The sequence below is a fragment of the Pocillopora damicornis genome, chromosome 6, assembly GCF_964200805.1.
Source record: "Pocillopora damicornis chromosome 6, jaPocDami1.2, whole genome shotgun sequence".
NCBI classification, from domain to species: Eukaryota; Metazoa; Cnidaria; class Anthozoa; order Scleractinia; family Pocilloporidae; genus Pocillopora; species Pocillopora damicornis.
Window position 1 is genome coordinate 2,779,971 of NC_142675.1, and position 23,273 is coordinate 2,803,243.

Genomic DNA, 23,273 nt, shown 5'->3' on the forward strand with positions numbered 1-23,273 from the left:
TCACCAACGGAACTCCCCTTTTTCGGTCGAAGGCAAATTCTTGCCCGTCGAAAGAGCTGTGACCTTGACCACCGTTTTGATTTGCTAATCTCATGGTGTTAGCAGATTTACATAACGAGGCAGGAAAATTAAGTCGCTAAGAGGAAGAATTGCCTGGGAAACTTCTTTGTTCAAATAAAGCTTTTTAATATTGCATAAGTATAGTTAGAACCTTAAAACTCTGTCTGAAAACTTACAAGGCAATAAAACCGCGGTGAATATTTTAAAGAAATTGACCGGTCGGCTCACAACGGTGTAAAATCTAGACTTTGGGCAGTCTCCCTCTCCTCATGTTACTAAACCTAGAGGCAGTCCTTCTCTCCCGGCGTAATTCGTCAGGTAGGTAAAGAGGTTTCAGCGAAAAAAACCTCAAGCTCTATGCTTGAGCGGCGGATTACACGGCGAAAGCAGAACATTTCACTATCATTACATGAATGGGTTCTTAGAGTCTCCAAAGAGTACTTGTCAAATCTTAAAAAAAATTAAAACATCTAGTTTACAAAAACAGTAAAACTGCTCTAAAGTAAGGTCTTTAAAGGTCTTTTAACTCTGTACACAAACAACGTTAATAAATATTACAATCACTAATCCAAATAAGGCTGTCTGTCTTGTAGCGGTGCACTCAAAAAGCTGTTTCGAGAGAAGAGTCTTCTTCCTGTGATGGAAAAGTGGAAAAAAAATAACGATTGATCTTTGGATTGAAATGTTGTAAGCGGTGAACTATGATTATTGTTTTGTTTTTCTTGTATATAATCCCCAGTTTCTATAAACTTTGATCCTAGTGAGTAACTAGCATCTACTTCCTCTTTACGGTATCGCCCCTGAATCACTTAATAAGGTCATGAGAACAAAGGAAATGATCACCAACTAAAGAATCTCTTGATTATTCAACGAATTCTCCTTGTCAGCACCTTAAGAAATGTGTGAAGAACAGTATGGAGAATATGCATACTGATGTCAAGGTGAAACAGTAAGGGGTTACAGGACTCCATGAGATGTCAAAAATTTTGGATCGATTATGGCATCGGAGCCCTTCCACTGAACAACGGTAAAGAGAGCTCTGGAGACGAGATTGGCGGAGTATCGACAAGAATGCACCGAATCTACCAAAGATGACACCACTAGACTAGAAAAAAAACCCATTCTTTTTAGCCCAACCCTAACGATGATGCCCAAGGAAAAAAGACTCGCGGCATAAATGCGGAAAATGTTTTACAAGGTAATTTATCTTCGTTTTTCTGTCGACAACTGCTCTTACCGTCTCTTTCTCTTCCTGTGAGTCAACGAAGAAATCATCGGGTAGCTCTTTCTTTTCCCTTCTCACCCGAGTTGGCGCTGTCTATTAATGAGAAAAAGTATATACACGAGAACAAATCGACAAGCGAAGAAAGAGAAAAAGAGGGTTTCGTCACAGAGAACGAGACAACTTAAGGCCAAAGCTAAACTGTTACCATTAGTCTGAAATAGCCACCTAGATGTTTTAGACAATACTGATTAACAACGGAATTCGCCATTTAAACGAGCCGTTCTGCTCATTGAATCGATTCCATCCTAAGTTTTCTTTTCCCTTTTAAAGAGACTAAACGTAATTTAAGCAAGGTTAAGCCAGTGCAAGGATTTCACCAGTCAGAAGCCCCCTTCTCCACTTGTTCCCTCCCACCTCCACACACCACTTTGTGTTCAAAGGTGCTTTGTAAAGGGTACTGGCTTGGTTGCCATAGCGACCTCCTTACTACTCAGGAGACCGTTTTCATTCCCTGTTGTTACCTTTACAGCACACAGCCTTCGAAATAATCATCGAAGTGTCTCTCTCTCTTCGTGAGATGAGAATTTGTCTCTGAAGCATTATCGTTGTTCTTACCTGTTTCCCCTTGTCTGTTTCGTCTTCACTCTCGTATTCTTCGATTTCATCCTCGTCCTCGATATCCTCAAGACTCGTGCGGCTGCAAAATACGACGAAATAAACATTGTGCCTTGAATTTAACCTTTCTCTTGAATTCGAGGATCATTTCGAAAGCGGCACCTTTAGATTTACAATGAAGGCATAAGTGACGCACAAACGACCAACCGATCAAACGAGGGACCGACGAACCAAACGACCGATCGACCGACGGTCGATCAAACCAACGACCAGACGAACGGACAAAATATCAACAAAACCGACCGGACGCACGAACGAGCAACCGAGCAACCGAGCAACCGAGCAACCGAGCAACCGAGCAACCGATCAAACGAACTATCAAACGAACGAGCGTTTCATTTCCAAACAATCCGTACTTACCCGATTCCTGATGTATCCTTTTTACTGTAACTTATTCGAGCCTTTTTGCTGTCTTGTCGATGTGTCTGACTTGATAACCACGATCTTTGAGATGATGTAGGAAGACTGAGGAAGACAACACGAAACTTTCAATCACAATTACATTACAAAGAGCACCTGTCACCGTGAATCCAGGCGACATCGGTATTCATGCGCAGGCTGTGCAGAATGTCAGAATGTATGGGAGTAGACCAGTGTTTTTCCTTATTTTAGGCCAGAAAGGTAAAATAACTTTTTCAAACCAATAAGGCGGTAAATTTTACCGGTTATCGCCTAAAAAGGACAGAACTAGAGTAGATGTGACCTTATACAGCACGATACCTTTCAAAATCCTGGTCATCGTTGTCTTGTTCTTCATCTTCTTCCTCGTCAGACTGTGATGTCTCCTCTCGCTTTCTTTTCACTGGTCCTTGTTTCTCAGCAGTAGACGCTTCCTCTGTATCGTCAACTTTATCGGTCGATTGGTTTGGTTTCTTCATCGAAGACAATGGAGCCTGGTCTTCCTGTGACCATTCTTCTGAACCAGACGAAATGGCGTCATCGTCATCTTTATTGTTATCATCACCAGCTTCTGACTCTTCCACAACTGGTGTGACAGGTTTCGCTGGTTTTGCCGTCGAGAGTACAGTTTGTTGTGCTGTTGAGGTGGTCGACTTCGGAGGCCGTCCACGCGGGCCTTTCGGCTTCTGTTGTTTAGTCTTTGTCTTAGTTTGTTTGGATATCAATTCTCCTTCTTTACTCTCGTCTCCTAAAGGAAAGAAAGGAAAAGTTATGGCAGACGTGTAGCTCCGGCCGTTTAATACTGGAGTGAAAATACTTGGGAGCAAAGCCTACCTTCCATGGGAAGTTTTCTCTTTGCGCGACTTCCTTTTTGTTGTCCTTGAAATACAAGAGATTCGTATAAGACGTTTATCAAGTGTATCTGTCAGTATGTCTGTCTCTACCTATCTGCTTATCTGTTATTCCCTGTCAGTCGCACAGCCTTTCAGTGCACTCTTCTGTCTAGTAGTCTTAATATGATAATGCTAATCGATCTGTCTTTTTGTCTGATTCTGGGTCTCTAAGTCTTCCAGGATTTGCCGTTCGTCTGTCATTCCGCGTCTAGGTCCAATTGTTTCAGTCTCTGTCTATCTGTTAGTCTGAGAGTCTACCTCTTACCCTTGAGGCCTACGTCTATCAGCCTGTAAGTCAACTCACACACGAAACTAGGACACCTCATAGCAGTAGAGAACGTGATAAAGAATAGAGATGTTTTACTTGAATCTCTTGCAGCAAATCTCACGAGCCGCTTAATAAATAACGCTTGTTTTCAGGATTGACAACATCGCACCTTGTTAACTTAAACCCAGTTCTCTCGACACTTCCCCATAATGTCCCAGACTCAATAGTAAGACTTAAGGAAATTCTACAATACTAATCTTACTCATTGTTTTAATATAACAAATTTTTCCTATCCTCTCCCCAGCCTTGAATATTTTTGTTTCCCTCGCAGAGACCAGCTAGGCTATCACCGAGAGAACTTATTTTAGTGAATGTCATTTTCAAATTTATGACATCACGGGCTCCCTCCATACCTTCTTCTTCCTCGTCCTGTCCAGTCAAGCCGTTTCTGTATGATAGCAAAGGACTCCACTGACCTCCCTTTTTGTGAATCATCTCTTTGGCATTTTCATCCAGAAATGATAATCTGCAAGTGGATAACAACAGGTTACAACCAAGACCTTACCATGAACCAAAATGCTGAAAGAATTTTCAATCTTCAGTGTTTTCTAGATTACTCCTTGACAAGAGCAATATTGAAATAGAAAGATTCACACGATGTCAAAGTCATTTTTAGTCGATTAATAATGATTTCACTGTTATTACGTTTTTCCATTAAATTCTTTCTTTTTTTTTTTTTCATAATAAAGCGCTTTTCGATTGAGTGCCGTAAAACCAAAATTAAAGTCAAAGTAATTATAATGGCAAATTAGAAGAAAGGAAATACTCTGAAGAACCAACGAGAACTCAAAGTGAAACCAAGCAAACTGCCTAAAGCGCGAGAAAAGGCGGGAAAACGCGGGCGACCAAGTCGTGATTGATGTTCATTTTGAATCTGATTGGTTGAGAGTGATGCGGGTTTTCTAGACCAATCATAGAGAAAAGTAAAGCAAAACTAAACAAATTCCGGCTTCCTTTCAACACTCAATTGATAACTGCGATATCGTCCCCTAAATCTGAGCATGAATTATTACACTTACACGCCACTTTTTCCCGCCTTGTCTTGAGCAATCAACTTGAAAGTAAATTCGTTTAACACGTCCAAAAACTGAAGATTGCATGGTGGTTCATCTTCACCCTTCTGAGCATCTCCATTTCTAAGACTGTACTTGATACCTTCCCTGTACACAAAGAAATCAATCAAACAATGACATAAAAGTCTGCACTCAAGTCAAGTGGCTCATCCCTTTTTTTACGAGTATGAAGTGACTATAAGTTTCCCTAATCGCCCTGGATGGGTTGCCAGTCCATCGGAGATTACCGCCGGCATTTCATCAGGCTTCCCAGACAGTACAATTACACCCGTTTATACTCCTGGGTGAAGAGAGGCACTGTGAGAGTAATAAGCCTCTGAAGAACGCAAAACATTGACCCCACTAAGTCTCTAACCCAGACCTCTCGACCGAGAGTCTAGCGCGTTAACCTTAGACCCATTGCGCCTTCACACAAGCAGTGACATTGGAATCGAAATATAGCGTAGCTCTAACAAAAGTACACTTTGAGGCAACAAACCTATGTAAAGTTACAACACACTCTCGAGACTGAGGCTTCGTTGTGTCCACGCCGACTGAGAGCGCAAATCTACGAGCGAGTTCCTAAAGAATGGATACAATTGTCCAATAAATAAAAATAGAACTGTATGTTGAAAACAGTTGCATCATATTAGTATGTCAACCCTTAGACCCTTCAATGATGACTAGCATCTAATTTCTCCTCACAATATCACCCTTAATTCAAACATTCAGGTCATGAGAATAAAGGAAATGATCACCAACTAAACAAGCTCTTGATTGTTACAAAAATTCTCCTTGTCGGTACCTTAGGAAATGTATAAGGAGCAGTAAGGAGAATATGCATACTGATGTTAGGGTGTCATGGGTTAAGGCACATACAGCCTTAAACTTCAAGATGTGGGTAAAACGTGGCATGTTTAGATGCTGGTATAAGTTTCTCTATAGTTTACGATTTGCTTGTTACGATTTTAAGCCTTCATAAATGTCTGCAGAATATTTTCTGGATTAAGGCGAAAAAAGGGAATTCTCAAGATTCTGCTAAGCATTTAAGAAATTACCTTGATTCCGGCAAATTCCTTCGAGTTCGTGTCTGCAGTTCCGTCATTGTCATCTTGCAGTTTTTCAAACTCTTGTTGAAGACTCAGAAGCAAGGCTTTGGCAAAAGCTGAATTACTGATATCTCGGCATTTTGTCATAGTATGGCGAATGATATCGCCATAGTTGCTGTATGCCTGTACACGAGAGACAACGTTCAGTGGGTTTGTTTGAAGCTGTAATTACCGAATAAACTGTTCTGCACTGTGCTGTTTATTTTTCAAACGAACTTAATCTTAGCAGTGATATAGTGTCGTGCGCCTGTTAAGAAACAAGCCAGGCTACACTAAGAGTTCCTTCCTCAGCTCTTTGTGAGTAGCGTAAAGGTCTGTGAAAAATGATGTTACTCAGTGGATTAAACGGGCATACTCAAAAAATTGTGCTCCTAAGAGGAGTCGACCCTAGGACCTTCTTCTCTACCACTAAGCTTAAGGCTACTCGTGGTAGGCTGGGCCGATTTTTTCATACTACAAGGATAAGTAGCCGACATGTGATGCTTTTGTGCAACGATGATATAAATTAAGATGGTCAATTTTAAGCCTGATGATTTTAAGTGAAATATTTCAAGCGATAAGGTCCCTCAAAAGAAAAATGTGTTCCTCTAAGAATATCACACGTCATGCACGTTTTCATACCCTGATTAAGAATGCGAAAATGGGAGAAACCAGCTTCATATCAATCACGTTATAAGCGACGAGTTTACAGAATCCTGCCAGAACCGTTCGCTTTTTGCTCAACTCCAAAGCACTGCTGTCTGTCTGGTCCTCTGTTGAAAAAAAAAGCATGTGAGCAAAAATGCGTCATGGAAAGCTGAGATTAGCTCCAACAGTAACGCGCAGAGCCTTCAATAAAAGCCGTTAGCCGGCCAAATTCGCCAGCTAGTCTGCTAATTTTCACCTGATTTTGCAGATGAATCACTAAAAATTTATTTAACGACTATCGAAGAAATTTGCATTGCAGCATTCCCCTTTTTTTTAAGTGGAATTGAATGTAAAATTTACCAGTGACAGGTTTAAATTTGTGGATCGATTCCACGTTTAGAATTTTCTTTCAAATGGGCGTTCTTTGTGGAACACATAGAACATTTGAACTGAAAAACTCCCAGGCTCGAGTGTCATCTGACGAAACAGCATGGTGTTCAAGGCAATAACCTGGCCGTCTACTACTCCCTATTTTCCTCAGTTCTACTTTCAAACTTAATGGCAGCCCTGAGTGGACCTAGAGGCCCGTAGCATTCAACATGTTTTGATTCAACAATGATAACAGATGTTTCTTAACAATTTAACCCCTAAGAGTGACAAGCAACTTATTTCTCCTTACAATATCGCCCCTGAATCAAGCATTAAGGTTACGAGAATAAAGGAAATGATCACCAACTAAAGAAACTCTTGATTGTTCAATAAATTCTCCTTGTCAGCACCTTTGGAAATGCATAGTGAACAGTATGTAGAATATGCAGTCTAATGTTAGGGCGTAGAGATTTAAAATATCTCACCGTCTTCATCCTCTGCTTCGTCCTCGTCCAAGTCCGTGAACACGTGACTGATGACGTAATCTCTGAGCCTCACTTGTGTGGTGTGATCAGCTTCATATACCAAAGGCGCCAGAATGGGGGCTGGAACATAGCCATAGTAAAAAAGATATGTTTGGGATCAGCCGAAATAGCACCAACAACAAGATCATGCAATCAAACGAGTCACAAATTACCTCTGTTCTTTAACTGCTTGGCAAAAACGATCAGCAAATCACAGATACAACAAAATGCCTTGAGGACGAAAAGGAAAACACAAGTTGAAAAATTTTACAGATAAATTCTTCCATGTGATAAAAAAATTAATGTGTAGATGGGTTAAATAACAACTGACCAAAGATCAGAAATGAATATAGGGGTAAGTCTCTAATGGGGGAGAGTAGAACAAGATAATTTGGTTGTAGAAACTAAGTTGATAATGTGAATTGGTCACCGTAATGAGTTTCTAAAGTTTATGTTTTATGCGTTAGCCCTTTGTCAGAGCGAATGACGAAGGACTAACGCTCGAAACATCAGCTATAAAACTCTTTACGGTGACCGTTTTACAAAATCAACTCAATTGATAAAGCAAATTTTTATACATTATGACGTGCCGTTAATCAGTCCACCATCATAAAACAGCAGGTATTTCTTGACTTACCACTCTCTGGACAGAATCTGTACTGAACTGTATGAGCTCGTCACAGTTTGACATAAACTGATTCACTCTCTTTTTCAGGGTGCGCATCTCATGCTGGGAAAGGAAACATACACGTGGTAAGGTCACGTTGAAACGGGGTTGGAAGGAGGGGGGTGGGGTGGGGAGAATGCCTCACTTGAACCCAATTGCTGAAATACAATAATGAACATTCGTCACGAAAGAGAAAAAAAGAAGATTTAAAATCTAACCTTCTCCGGTTCGTTAACATCGATCTCGGTAAGACTCCAAACAAGTAACATCTGCATGCTTAAAAAGGTCAGCTCCAATATCTGTTGTATCAGAATCAAAAAGACAAAAATTCGTAGTTGACAGTTATCGTTAAGTGGAGTTCACAAACATAACTCTCTTGATGGGTAAAAATAAATATTGTATTACAGGTTTTACGACCCAGCTGTAAATTCCACCAACAAAATAAAAAAGAACCTTAAACAAAAAGGACAGCAATAAAACAAAGCTAAAGGAAAAAAAAGTAAAATAAAACAGACACCAAAACCGCATTGTGATAGCATGCAGACGGTAACAGGGATAGGGGCTTGTGATAATAGGGGACCGGAGGGGTATGGGAGATTTAAGGCGGGAAGGAAACACCAATGACAGCGCGCCAAACACACCAAGCGCGCCAAAACATCCCAAGCGCGCCAAAACACATCAAGCGCGCCAAAACACACCAATAGCAAGAAACTAAGGTACTATAAATAGCGACACGTAATCTTTCGACCTCGTTGCCTGACGAAGACTAGTAGTACACGAGTCGAAACGTCGCGATGAATACACTAGAGAGCCTAATCCTACATCGATGGAGAAACGATTAAACGTTCATTTATCAAGAAAACCACGATGAACAACCAAATTTGGTCACGACAAAGACGATTTGCCTACCTCGTCTGGTACGGTGTGCTTTGCAGAATAGTCAATAATGTATGACAAATCATCGTAAAGGTCCCATTTATTAAGATTGTGGGATCTGCAATAACAATTGTATCATCATATCTCTCAGTTAGTACTTGTGCTACGATTGGTCAATTCAGCAGGCCGTATTTCAGTGTACGACCCACTAAATTCAAAACTTTGTTTGAATTGAAATCGTCTCCCGCCAGAGATATAACAAACATCTCACCACCTTCGTTTTCCAGGTCCTTGCTGCAAGTTATGGATTTTTTCCAGCTCGATTTATGGCCCGCGCCCTACGCGCATGGGCCGTAAATCCGAGAGGAAAAAACCCGGTTCGTAACTCTCATTATGGACCTCGAACTCGGTTAGTAATGGGTATATTCTTTTGACTCAACTTAATCGCGTGAAATTCTATACTTACAACAGTGAAAAAACTGTATTGAATGTATCATTTACATGTGTAACAATATACGACCGGATTTTCACTGCATCTTCAAATTTCTTTGACAAAGAAACTACACAGTACATGAAGTTTGCAGACACAGATTCATGTTCGCTTCAAAACTACGAATTTCTTGCCAAAAGTACAAGAAAAATTCAAGATTGTTTTTGCCCGACCGAATGTACCTCTCCTCCTCTAAAATACCCTCAGTAAAAGAAATCTTTCGTAGACTTTCAGGGGATAAAAAGGGTCTTAAAGCAATATCTTATTCTATCCTAAATTGGACAAAAAATTGATGTTTTCTTATAAAAAACTACAAGGAAACGTACTTAAAGAAAGATGCAATTCTTGCCAGATTGACATGGAGAGCAAATCTCTCTTGATTGTCTTCGTCTGCTTCATCCTAACAAAACAAAACAAAAAACATCGACAAAGAACACGACGAAAACTTGTACATGTAATGTTTCCCAAATTTGCAGTTTAAAGAACGTAGTGTACATTGAATGACTGAAACGTCTCTCAACTGATTGACAAATTTGTCTACATTCATCACCTCTTCATTGAAAAAGTTTAGAAATTGAATAACAGTCATTAAATGTTAGGAAAGTAAGGATTTTGTGGTAGATTTTAATCAAGATATAACTATGCAAACATTTTCGAGAAAAATTTAGAAGAACCGAAGAATACCTACTGCGTCAAGACCACTCTTCACGTTTCCTTTGAATTTGGCCACAACTGAATCAATCAGCTTGTTTTTGGCCACATCCTAGAGGGCAAGAAAATCAAGATAAAGTTATTTATGCATTTCGAGCTAAAAATAATTAAAATGTTAACGATACAGTGCAAAATGCAAGAAGATCACACAACTGCTTGTGCACAGGACACCTATCCACTTACAGCTGAAGAGGCCAAAGTGAAGTCATTGTCCGTGAGTGTTCTTAAGCTCTTCCCACATTCATCCAAAACCTGCAAAACGAAAACAATAATTAAGCATTTTTTGATGAGGAAGGCACAGGTTCCATTATCAACCGGTTACTGTTAGTCTACCGTCGCCTGTAAAACCAGGCTCTCGTGTTTGGATTTTGCCTCATGGCTCAACCACCAATTACACCATCGACAGCCGCTGATGAAAAAAGTTATTGAAAGCCCTGGAAGGGAGCTCAAGTGCAAAGATATACGTCAAGTTCTTGATGGACTGAAATACAGCACATAAATTACAGTTACACTGTACATTAAAAGCAAAGTTTCTTCACAATTTCCCTCAGTACTTACGTCCACATTGGAGTGTTTCTCCACTATTTCAGAAAGTTGTTTCAGAAGTTCATCCAAATACTGGAAATTGCAAATAAAAAAAGGTCATAATATTATTCACAAACAAAAGACCCAGAATACGGGTTTGAATATCTACAAACCTTTCCCAATCTCCGCTGTCCATACTCCTCCAGGTCAAAGTACTGAGGAAGTGACACCAGGTTTATGACGTTTTCAATGTCAGTTCCGAACTGTAACAAAACAAGAGGTATTACAACATAGCTAGTGATAAAAGATTAAAGTGAAAGTAAAGTCTGTATTTCAATTAAGCGGCGAAAAAAAAAAGGCATTGTATTAGTGTAGTTTGATCGTCCGGGTGAGTGTAGTCCTGAGAAGGATTGTTGTCGGTAGTGGTGTCTAATGTTTCGACAACCTGAGCGGAAGTCATCATTGGAGTCAAGAGGATAGCTGTTGTCAGTCGAATGTTCTTAGTTCGGTTCGTATAAACTGATTTGTCAGTTTTGCCGTTGATGTTATTGGTTGTAAGACTAAAGTGGTGTCGGTCGGCCGCGATTAGTCGGTCTCGATCCGTTAGTAAAGTTAGGTCGTTCTGTTCGGTTCGTTTGTAATTCCAATGTCGTGAATAACTCGTTTGTATGGTGCCGGTGGTGGTTGACTCCTGTTGAGGGTAGTCTGTTCTAAGTTATCAAACCAGCTTTCCAGAGTCAGGAACTACTTGCAGCAAACGGCAGTTCATTCAAAATTCATTTCTAAAACTTCGTTGAAAGTAGCTGAGTACGTGTTACCTGTTAATCCTTGAACTCCCAAAATCTGATTGTTAATTCTCTCCTCTAGCTGCTACACATTTCCTTGCGAATTGGTTACGAGAATTTGATGTTCAATCAAGATAATATCTTGTACCTGATAAGTTTGAATAATCTCACCACCTGTTCGCTGGATAATGTATAGATACTATAGGAGAAGTTACATTTTAATCACCTCTGGGAGGTAAAGGATTAGCTCAATTTTGTGCTCAGTTGTACAGTAGTGTCACATTTAAGGGGCATTTATATTATACCTTGTTCAACAGGCCTGGTAAAGTCTGCATAAAGTGTGCACTCAGGTCTTTCTTTTCATTCACAGTAGTTTTGTTTTCCTTCACTTTACGAACTGCTCTTCCGGGGGGACCCTGTCGGGTAGATGCTTGTTTGCAGGCGCAGACCATGATGTCAATCAATGCCATTTCTTCACTGTCATTCAAACCTGAGGTTAAGGAAATCATGTAAACAATAGTATTTCTAAATTTATTCTTCACCGTCTATTAAAGATTTTGTTCAATGTTTGAAAGGTGACAACTTTTCATAATAAGATTTTCTTATCCACTGATTCCCTGCCACAAAAGAGTTTATTTTTAAGGAAACTAGACTTCACGCAGGTGTAGTTAGAACTCCATCAACCAACCAGTTCCTACAGACTGGACACTCATAACAGACCTCTCCAGGAGTACTAGAACTCTTTTCCCATATTAAACTACACTAAACAAGGCCTTGAATAGCAAAACCACCATGTGCTGTAAATTGAGGTTTTCTCTGAATTTTTAAACGAGAAAAGGTGTTAAAAGATGATTGGTGTTGTGTACCAAGTTTCACAAGTGATCTAAAAATCTCATTTTCTTGGTGCCATATTGAGATGACCTGTGAAGGAGCTGGAAAAGTCCTATAAGATAACAAATTTCTGGCTCTTATGTTCAATACTGCATATTACAGACCCTGATTTATTGCCATGGCAACTCACCTTGCTTGTCATTTTTATCCAAAAGAATGTCAGTCATCAACTTCCAGTCCTGACATGCACAAGACAGCAAACACTTTGTTCAGTAACACTCTGTATTTTACAAATCTGTACATCGCACAACTATTTTTCAGATTTTCCAATGCAAAGAGGCTATCTTTTGTAGCAAAGCTGTGCTCTTGGTGGAGAGACTGCAGACCCAAAGGTCTCAGAATTCTAAGAAATCCAAATCTTAAAAGATTTCAAGGGAGCAAAATTATACACTGCATGTTCCCAAAAGATGTGCTGTTTCCTGACAGGAAAGCTGAGAAACTATTTCACACTTCTCTTATAGATCACAGGACTCAGGCAATTAAGTGTTGAGAGTTAATCATAGTTTTGCATAGAACAGGTCAGACATTTTCTTGCAGACTTAAGGCAAGTGACTTCCATCATTACAAAAGATTTAAATTATTTTACCCTCAGTAAGTCCATACTTTCCCACAAACTGTCTACAAGGTATGCTGCGTGGTTGTGGACCTAGAAAAACGAAAAATGTGTCAGGTAGTTTGAAGAAATAAAGAGGGGTTGTCAATGAGATGGCTTTAAATCACTTTCACCCTTTAAAACCCAGACATCAGTATTTATATTCTCCTGACTTTTCTCTGCGCATTTCCAGTGACACTGACAAGGAGAATTTGTTTAATAATCAAAGCTTCTCAGGTTGATGATCATTTTTCACAATTCTCCTAGTCTTAATGAATGATTTGGCAGTATTACTGTGAAGTGAAATTAGTTAATGGTCACTCTTTGAGTTAAAGGAGTAAAGCTACATGTACCTTATCTACCAATGTAGGTATAATTGACTTGAGAAATGATCTAAATTTAGAATTAATATTGTGGTAATTATGTCGAATTAAAATTACCTCACTGACAATAAAAAACTCAATCAGCTTTTTTAACTGTACAAGTTTGATTTCCTGTTCTGCTTTTTTGCCTATAAAAAAATGCAAAAATAATAGATCACTTTTGATATATGCTTGTAAATATTTACAGAGTAAGTATCAAGAGGGCCAGTCAAGTGTCCTTGGCAGCTTGCAGGTTCCCCTTTTACACTCCTAGGCCCAGTTGAATGAAGGCAAATTAGCACTAACTCAGGGTTTAATTTTAATCTGGGTTTCTTTACTCCTCTGTTTGAAAGCCTTTTTGGGATCATTTTCTTTATTTTTTTGGGATCATCCAATCATCAAATTGTTGACAAAAAGAATTATGCTAAATTTTTCTCTCAAAGCTTTCAGATCTGAAATCAGATTTCACACTAATCCCTGGGTTATCTTAACCCAGTTTTGAACAACCCAGCCCTAAGGAAAGAGAGGTAAAAAGAAAGTAAAGTGAATTGTAAAAGAATGCTGAACAACAACCTCAGTCCAGACTCAGTTGCAGACCTGGTTGCAGGGTCTTGCATGCTAACCAAACAACAGCCACTGACATCTTCCCCATTTTACAAGAAACCTGATCAAGGCTTACCTCTTTTCGATTTGCTGGCTTTTTTCACTTCTTCATCAGCAGCCATGACAAGCCTATCCTTGAGGAATTCTCCAGCTGCTTTTGCCACATTCCGACTTGTACAGAACACAATTAACTCAATCTGTTGGCATTCTTCTTCATCCAGTTTGTCATTCCTACAACAAGACAACAAATACTGGTCATCAAAGCAGCACACAAATATTCTACAATATCAGTACCTGATAAACACTGTTCCTTTTTCAAACTTCTTGCAAACAATATGTTGTCATTTTCCAAACCTAAGGATATGACTGTCTCAAATCACAAGGCCTGAGCAGAACAGTTTCTTTTTTCAGTGTTTGCTTTAAAACTTGAAATCTTTGATTTTGCAAATAAGATTATTTTGGCCAAATTAGTCCACGAATATGCAGACACCTAACAAGCACTTCCTACAACTTGGGACAGAACCCAGACTTCTTAATAGCCATGGGTGTGGTACTCTATCTTGAGGATAAAGGGGGTAAGTTTCTAAAGAAACTATGTTGCTGCATCAGTAAAACAGGGTATTTTAGCATTATCAATTGAGTTGATAATGTAAATTGGCCATCATAAAGAGAACTTTACAAAGCTAACATTTCACTCTGATGAAGGGATAACACTTGAAAGACCAGCTTTCAAACTTTTTACGAAGGCCAATTTACATAATTGCCTCAGCTGATCATACTAAATTATCTTGGGGATAGTTGGCCACATTGGGAGCCCTGAGACACCTCATGTGAGGTAAGCATTGGTTAATTGATTTAAACTTTTTCTGGATCTGGCCAGTTATAAAACAGGTCTTCAAACTTTTATAAGGGTTCAAGGATTGGTTCATATACAAAACTAAACCATAATCTGTAGCTGACTCAGATCACGTTTTTCCGTTTCAGAATCATAATGGAGCAGAAACCATCACACAACTCTCTCTTCAACTTACTCATAGACAATTAGAGTGATGAAATAATTTACACCTCTAGAACTTACATAAGAAGAAGGTTAACCAGCTTGACGGCTTCCACTGCCACTTCATTTTCTTTGTCTAAGGTCATAGCTACAAGTCTTTCCTGGGATTTACATGAAAAACACTTTTGTGATGACTTTGATCTTTACTGAATGATTCAACAACATATCAATTTTCTTTTCGATAAGAAAAGAATAATCATGATAATACTGAAAGTTGTTCTTCATGCCAGTACCTTAAATCTCTCAGTCAAGGGCTCAAGCTGAGAAAGGAAGTCATCAACCTCGTAGAGGCCTCTCAATGAATTGATGGCCTTCTGCCGCACCTCTCCAATCTAGCAGATGATGATGGATAAAATTGATCAACTCAATTGTCTAAGAAGAGGCACTGTTTCTCCTACATCTTTTTCTTTCCTTTGGTATAGTTTTGATGCACTAGTGGAACCACACTTCATGAACATGCCCAAAACAATATTTAAAAGGAATCTTTTCAACACAAGAGTTAAAATTTAATATCAGATAGCATGCCAAGACTGAAATGACAAATTCAACCCTAAACCCCTAATAGTGATCAGCACGTAATTTCTCCTGACAGCAATACTGCTGAATCATTCATTAAGATCATGAGAATCAAGGAAATGATCACCAACCTAAGAAACTTTGATTGTTAAACAAATTCTCCTTATCAGCACCAAAGGAAATGTATAGAAATTAGTATGGAGAATATCAATGCTGATGTTAGGATGTAAAGGGTTAAAACCTGTTGACAAGACTTGCCTTATCATGTAAGCTCCAAACAGTATATTTCAGAAACTTGTCACTTAGAAAGTAGGAGCTACAAAGAAACAGAAATTACAGTTACAGTAACAATGGTCAATAATTTCTTTATTGTTTAAAAAATTCCTTGCACAAAACTTGTAAACTTGTAAACGCACACCTGTATTCTTTCATCCAATGACCCATTTCTGCAATGCACAGCGCCCTGATTTCATGTCTGGAATCCCTGAAATTGCACAGAAATTAAACACAAGTCTGATTAAACAGAGTAAAAATAAGTCTAACAGCTGGCCACAAAAAATAAATGACAGCAAAATGTTGCATTTGGCTGGTTAAAAACATAACAAGTAAAACCCTCAAATTTAAATTAAGGAAGACACTCTTGATATGATGCAGATATGAAAACCAGCAAACTGGTTACCCGGCAGAAATCCACATTCTTCTTCAGTCATCAACTCAAGAGGCCCCTTGCACTTTTATCTCAAGTTCCAGATACCTACAGCCTATGAAGTAGTTACATGTACCTGTATCTATGGACAAACATTCCCTGGTGCACAAAATTCATCATGTCTTCCAAGTCACTAACATTCTGTCTCAGCTATAAGGAAAGAAAATAAGAACCAGTATTATAGTGAGCCTACACTTGATGAACCCTTCAAAACATGGCATAGATGTGAAAGGGTAGCACTTGTTCTGTACGGGAAAGAGATTTCTGCTTACCTCTTGCCTCCTATTGTTCAACATTTCAATTTTTTCCATGGCTTTCTTGGATGAAACTTTGCTGCTTTCGCTGTCTAACTGGCGCTACAAAAATGATTTTGAGATATCTATGTAAGTTAAACAGACACCTCCTAAAATGCAAAATTCCTACAGCTGTAACTGAGGATTTCATGAAGACACCAATGGTTCGTAGATGGTTAATGCTGAAGCTGTAAGAGGTTGGAAGTTGAAACTTTCACACTGCTTCTATTTAACACTGCATATTATACCTGGGTGTGATCCAGCTCTACATGAACACGCTTTGCCACTTGTATCAAAGCAGAAACAAGTTTCATTCCTGTGAGTAAAATAAGTCAGTGACAGGTGAGGCACAGTCAAAATATGGATCAAGATGAACCTGACTTCATGAACTGGATGTAATAGTCATTGGGCTAGAAAACATCCACAGAGCACAGAGGAAAGCATTATACATGTAGATGAAGGACTCCAGAACTAGGGATTTAGATTCAAAGCTTGGCCAAGTCCTTGGGCGAGACACTTAGTGATCACACTGCCTCTCTTTGCTAACAAGTATTTAAAGCATTTGCAGACTGGCTGAGAAACTTTAAAAAATTGTTGGAGGATAGGGAGAGGAGTAACAAGGATGTCTTGCTATCCTGTTTAGGAAGAGTATAGATAACTTGTTGACACTTCAATTAACAGAAACCTCAATAAGTTCTAGTGAAAATGGATCATTAGGTCTGTGAGACGTAAGAATTAGTTCTCACCAGCTAAAGTACTTGTGTGTCTAAAGGCGCGAACTTGTGAGTCTGACAGCCTGATCAGCCAGGACACCAGTGTATCCAACATGTACTCGTCATAGATAATACTGTGTTGGCATTGCTGAACCAGCGAATCCACAAACTCTACAAAGTTTGTCTACAAGAAAGAAAACAAAACAAAAATAAGTCTAGGTCAAAATCTTTAACCCTTTAATCTCTCAGAGTGATTAGCATTTATTTTCTCCTTACAATATCACCCCTGAATCAAACATTAAGGTCATGAGAATAAAGGAAATGATCACCAACTGAAGAACCTCTTGATTGTTAAACAAATTCTCCTTGCCAGCACATAAGGACATGTATCGAGAACAGTATGGAGAATATACGTGGTGATGTTATGGTGTATAGGGTCAAAGGAGTTACTGTACACTCTCAATGACAGTATCTCAGCAACTGTGCACCCACCCCTCCCCTACTCCAACATTAACACTAACTTATTATTGGTTGACTGTTGTTGGGTTAGGGGAGGGGTAGGTGTGTAGTTGTTCAGACACTGCCATTGATCCATAGACTGCACTCTGTATCAGATAACAGAAAACAAATGAAACTGAATGGTACAATACTCACCCTAAATTTCTTGTAAGCTGGGCCTGTCATTATGAGTGGGTATTCATGGCTAGCCTAATAAAAAGGAAAAAGATAGCAATTATAGGTCCAATGTGTAATGGAGTTGACAGAATTCAAAGGACTCAGTCCTATGCAGTTGAACTAACCTCGTCAAACTGCTCAGTAAGTTGACGGATTGCGTTGACACTTTCTTCCTCTTCCAACATTTTAGGTGTTACAGTTCCTGAAATAATATGTACTACTTTGCAATTTCAGTCACCCAGATTTAGATGCTCATCAGCTATGAAGCATCTGAGGTTATATACATGTAGATATAGTATTATCATGCTGGTCACAGTTGTTTGAGGGGTGGATAACACTATCCACTGGATAAATCTCTTTCCAGTGGATAGTGCAGTATGTTTCTGGACAGCAAATTTCTATATGTTGGTTAGAGTACTCTACCCTTAGAACAACTGAACCCTGGTTCATTATCAAGTTGAGCTAATAAAAGCACAAGATAATACAAATCAGGTTTTTTGACAGGCTACCTCCACAGGCACAACAGAACAATCATTCTCACTAAGTAGTTCCTTTAACCCTTTACATCCTAACATCATTTTGCATATTCTCCATACTTTTCTTAATACCTTTCCTAAGGTGCTGACAAGGAGAATTTGTTTCACAATCAAGAGCTTCTTTAGTTGGTGATCATTTCCTTTATTCTTATGATCACAAATGAATGATTCAGCAGTATTATTGTAAGGAGAAACTAGGTGCTGGTCACTCTTAGGGTTAGGTGGCTAACTTTCTTTCATTACGCAACTACATGTTGTAGAGCTTTGCTTTTATGAAAGCTATCAATTACTGAGCACTTCAGCCAGGGATTCTTCTGAGTACAGAGCTTTGGCCATTCACGACATATTTTACACATGTTCATTGTACATGTAAAAAATTTCTTTCCCCAGAACTTGGTTTTGTTCCATTCAAGTATGAAACAAAGGACTTGGCCATCTACACCTTAAACAAGCTACAAGAAGGTTTTTTTTAAAAATAGGACTTCCTTCAGAAGCTTCCCTCTTAAACTACTCAGTATACAATTTCTGAAAGTTTCTCATACACAAAGTATCAATTTTACTTCAAAAAACCTTATTAAATCAGAACAAACCTTTGCAGCCACAACATTGGACAAAAAACTGTATGAGATCAACCATTCCATTTTCTTTGTCTGTTGTGTAACTCTCAATCCAGTCATCCACAACAGCCTGTGAATTTTACATGGAATAAAATTTACAAAAGGATTTACATGTACCTGGTGTAAATGAAAAACTGCAAAGGGTTAATTTGAAAAATGTCAGGGGAGGGGGTTGGTTGTTCTGGAAATCCAGTCCAGAAAGGGATTTTGAATGTTTTCTTTCAGATCTTATCTCTGAGTCAGTAAATGTCACAACATTCTCATGTTTTTGAAAATGCCACAACAACAATAATATACAGATCAGCTTTGCTCTCCCATGAAAGCCTACAGTATATCACAGTGTACACAACAGCAACAATTTCATTCCCCACTCATCCTAGTGGTTAGTTGGGGTAGTCCTCTTAATGAGGACTTTGGACATAAGGCTTCAGCCAGAGGAAGCCACTGACTCCTGTTAGTTGCCATCAAGCTGCCATGGCTAGCCATAGAGAGATAGGAACATTATCAAAAAGAACTTTATTGTATTGAAAGAAGTTAAGACGTCACATTAAACATAATTCTTACCCTCAGAGCACCTTTTCCAGCTTTCACAATATCAAACAAGGTTCCCTGACTCTCATCTGCATCTGCACTTCCTTTTGATTTTCTTGATTTCTTCTGAGATGACTTTTGAGCAGAGGGTTGTTTAGATTTTGCCCTTTTTGCTGCCTGCAAGAATAAAATTATTTACAGATACACATTTGGTTATTCACAAGAATGACTCAAACAAACAAACAAAACCACAAATGATCCAAGTAACTGTAAAAATATATCAATCAACTATACCGGCGTAGCTTTGGAGGTTTCTGCTGCACGTTTCCTTCCTCGTACTGAGGTAGGCACTTGAACAGGAGTTTCCAAGTCACTGTCATCACTTGATTTATTTACTGATGACTGTTCCCTGAAAAGACAAAACATTTGAATAAAAAAATTAATATCATTTTTTTTCTGAATCATCTCAGAGGGCTGAAATTTTAACTCCTTAATTCTGATAGGGAATTGTATGTTTGTAATTAATCTAGCTTTTTGTACCGTGGACCACAGCCTAAAATTTTTTTCTCCCCTTATCTCAGCTAAGTGGGAAGAGGAAACCAGCAAGAAAAAAGTAAATAACTTATTCACTGGTCTAGGTTGGTCTGTATTGAGAAAAAACTGTGCACTTGGGCTTGAGTAATGCTCTCAATTGCTTAAGGTCTTGGGTACCTTTCCCCATAATTATATAAACCTCCCGCCCAGTAGATAGCATATAACTCTTCTCTTTTCTAGGCAGGTTAGTTCTATAACTAAAATGATTTTGAAATTGCATCATTGAGTACCCAGCTTCTTCATTTCCTTCTTCTTCGTCATCTGACCCACTACTCTCTGGTGTCATTTTTGTCTTTTTGGTTTTGGACTGTTGTGGTGTGACTTGTACTTTACTAGCCAGTGGCTGATGACCATAGAGAATCCTCTGCCTGACCCTCCTGCCGCTGCGTCGTGGTGACTCTCCCACCTGAAGTAGCAAAATATTGAATCGGTTTTCTAAATTAGCTGAAGATTAATTCACTGAAAGAAAAGCCTGCCCTGCAAACTAAATGATATCTATCTTGGCTATTAAACATTTGATCCTTAAGAGTGATAGGCATCTAAAATCTCTCAACAGTATCACCCTTTCATGAAACATTAACATCATGAGAATGAAGGAAGTCATCACCAACTCAAGAAGCTCTGGACTGTTAGCAAAATTCTCAGATCAATATCAGTATCTGGGCAACTGCCCACCTACCCCTCCCCTAACCCAACACCAGTCAATTAATGACAAGTTAAGGTTAATGTTGGGCTAGGGGGAGGGGTAGGTGGGCAGTTGCCCAGATACTGATATTGATCCAAATTCTCCTTACAGGTACAATAGGAAATGTATAGAAAACAGTATGGAGAACTTGCATACTGATGTTAGGGTGTAAAGGTTTAAAATGTTTATCTAAAAATTTACGGCCTCATGGCGCGAATATCATGCTACGAGATAATCTGTAAAACTAAATTTCCGTAGCCGACAATCATGGTAACTTTAACATTTTGTAGTTATATGCAGGACAATCTTTCTATCTTTTTTCCTTTTTTATTCGCCAGAATGTACCTTGGTCTTTGAAGGAGATGGTGTGCTGCTCACAGCTGGACTTGGTGCAGCACTGCTGCCACTGGCATCCTCTTCATCTGGCTGTATTGTAGACATCATTCAGGCAAACTGCAAAAGACAGAAGGTTTCTTGTGACAAAGTTTAAATAACACTTGCCCAAATGCTCTTATACACCATAAAAAGAATGGACAAACAAACTATTATGTTTTTATCTATTAGTTCATCTATGTTTTAGTGATGGATGTTTTGTTTATCTAATTGTTTTACAGTTTTGATTAATTTGTAAGAGCACTTTACATTTTTCAAATCCATCTTAATAATTCTAAACAAATAATTTACAATTCTGAATCCTGCTGTGCATCATTTGCTTTTGACAATCATTTATGTTACTAAATTAACTTCTTAATTCATATTTACATACTTTGTTCTAAGAATTTTAACCCTTAAACTCCCACAATCTAATCATCAATTCTCCCTTCTGGCTACTAAACACTTCCTTATAAGTTAGCCACAAAAACTTGGTGTTACCGGTAAATCAAGGTGACAACTTCCGATAATTTTTAGGATTCTCTTTACCCTTTTGCTGAATACTATAAAGACATTATATGGAGAAGTTACATGTTAATCACTCTGAGAGTAGCAATTACAGGTTAAAAAAACTTAAATTAGATTTAAATGTGTGTCAGAGATTTAATTTGATTGTGATTAATGTGATGGAGTTGATTGGACAACAGGTTCTCAATTAAAAGGTGTCATAACCCAGTGTAGAATATCTTCAATACAGGTGTAGAATATCTACATTACAGGTAAAACAATTTTGCTGCTTTGAACAATGTACAACTTGTTGATTCAGTCGCACGTCAAGAAAGAACACTATTGCATATCAACAACCTCAAAATAATTATCGCCAAAAAATTACAGTCTGATTTTGTGGATCAGCGTGTCAAGGGTAGTTTAAAGCATGCAGGCACAATGGATCGAGTTCTCACTCTATCTAAGTTAAGAAATTTTGAACTTGATTTGTACTCGGCGATTTTTAGCCGATTCAAACGCATTTAAAAGCTATCTGGAAGACATTAGGATGATATCCACATTGTATAAGACGACGATAGACTTCAAGGAGCTTAAAGAAGGTCGAAAACATGTGCAGAGCACGGTTTGAAGATAAATTCAGGGCTGCATTGTCCAGAGGACGACATGACGTATACATACATTTGCCAAAGACCTCTCAACTAAGTCATTTGCTGGATTCTGCTCTTTTTTTACCTGATATCTAATCCAGAAAACATCTTTACTAACCTCTTTACTCAGGTAACCGATCTATCGTTCATAAAAGGTCGTAAAAGACAGCATAAATGAATAAACCTCTATGTTTTCAGTCATAAGTTTTCCCTTTGGAGCTCGATTCTGTTTTGGCGGGCGTTGATCACATGATCGAAATCAAGTAGACCGCTGACAACAGTAGAACTCGCGGGAAAATGAGATAAATTAGGGGAGGGTGGGGTGGAAAGGGAAAACTGAAAGCTAATGAATATCAGCGTTCTATCACAAACGCTGTAATCTGATTGGCTGTCTTATCCTTGATAGTGGATGAAGTGAATAGTCTAACTTTGTGTCTAACTTCGAGCCTGTTTCGCTGTTATTATTTGGACGGCTGTTATAATTATACTAAGACAATTAGCATAATTAGATAATTAGATTAGATAATTTCGCTCTCGATCTCTACGTATGATTCGTCTTTGTCAACTTTTATCAAATATCACGCGATAGAATTCCCAAGCACATAACCTTAGTGATAAGCTACAAAAGGAACTTACACCATTGATGTTTGGTCACCTGGCAAATTTACATATTGCCAAGTGACGTTTCAGTTGGAGAGGTGATAATTTTGAATTCATGAATTTGACCAACGTTTGTATAACTGGGTGCAATTTTAGACCATCATTTTTCCGATAAGAGAGAGGGAATTGCGGTCGTTCCGCCCGAAAGACAATCCGTCTGAAGTCGATCCGCCCGAGAATGGAAGTCGATCTGCCCGACGAACAAACAGTGCATCAAATTACAAAGATTAAGCTATTATTCCATTTTTTAATTTCTTTTAGTTATGTTTGTAAATATTTGTTGACCGCATTATCAAAACAACTGCTCATTCAACCGCTGGAATATTTAACTTCTTTGGAACTTCTGCGATCAAAAGCGAAATCATTTTGTTATGTAATAGACACATCGAGGCCAAATATCT

At 38.7% G+C, this 23,273-nt stretch overlaps 1 protein-coding gene across 1 annotated transcript; it reads right to left on the reverse strand.

Annotated features, from left to right (window-relative positions):
• Positions 1-165: 165 nt before the first annotated feature.
• LOC113677748 (cohesin subunit SA-2) lies at positions 166-22,459 on the reverse strand. The gene is made up of 42 exons (XM_027194580.2): positions 22,331-22,459; positions 21,032-21,139; positions 20,232-20,407; positions 19,702-19,816; positions 19,441-19,584; positions 18,850-18,946; positions 17,849-17,925; positions 17,703-17,756; positions 17,082-17,232; positions 16,584-16,651; positions 16,315-16,398; positions 16,119-16,192; positions 15,755-15,820; positions 15,595-15,652; positions 15,054-15,152; positions 14,842-14,921; positions 13,840-13,994; positions 13,239-13,309; positions 12,793-12,852; positions 12,337-12,385; positions 11,621-11,805; positions 10,704-10,793; positions 10,564-10,623; positions 10,189-10,257; positions 9,983-10,057; positions 9,621-9,694; positions 8,838-8,922; positions 8,147-8,227; positions 7,899-7,991; positions 7,435-7,492; positions 7,223-7,342; positions 6,363-6,493; positions 5,691-5,864; positions 5,132-5,214; positions 4,600-4,740; positions 3,934-4,046; positions 3,194-3,238; positions 2,681-3,107; positions 2,321-2,425; positions 1,901-1,982; positions 1,298-1,378; positions 166-694 (listed from the first exon to the last, which is right to left on the reverse strand). Exons 2-42 carry the CDS (start codon positions 21,128-21,130, stop codon positions 662-664), a joined length of 4,182 nt encoding a protein of 1,393 aa, XP_027050381.2. The 5' UTR covers positions 21,131-21,139; positions 22,331-22,459; the 3' UTR covers positions 166-661.
• Positions 22,460-23,273: the final 814 nt, after the last annotated feature.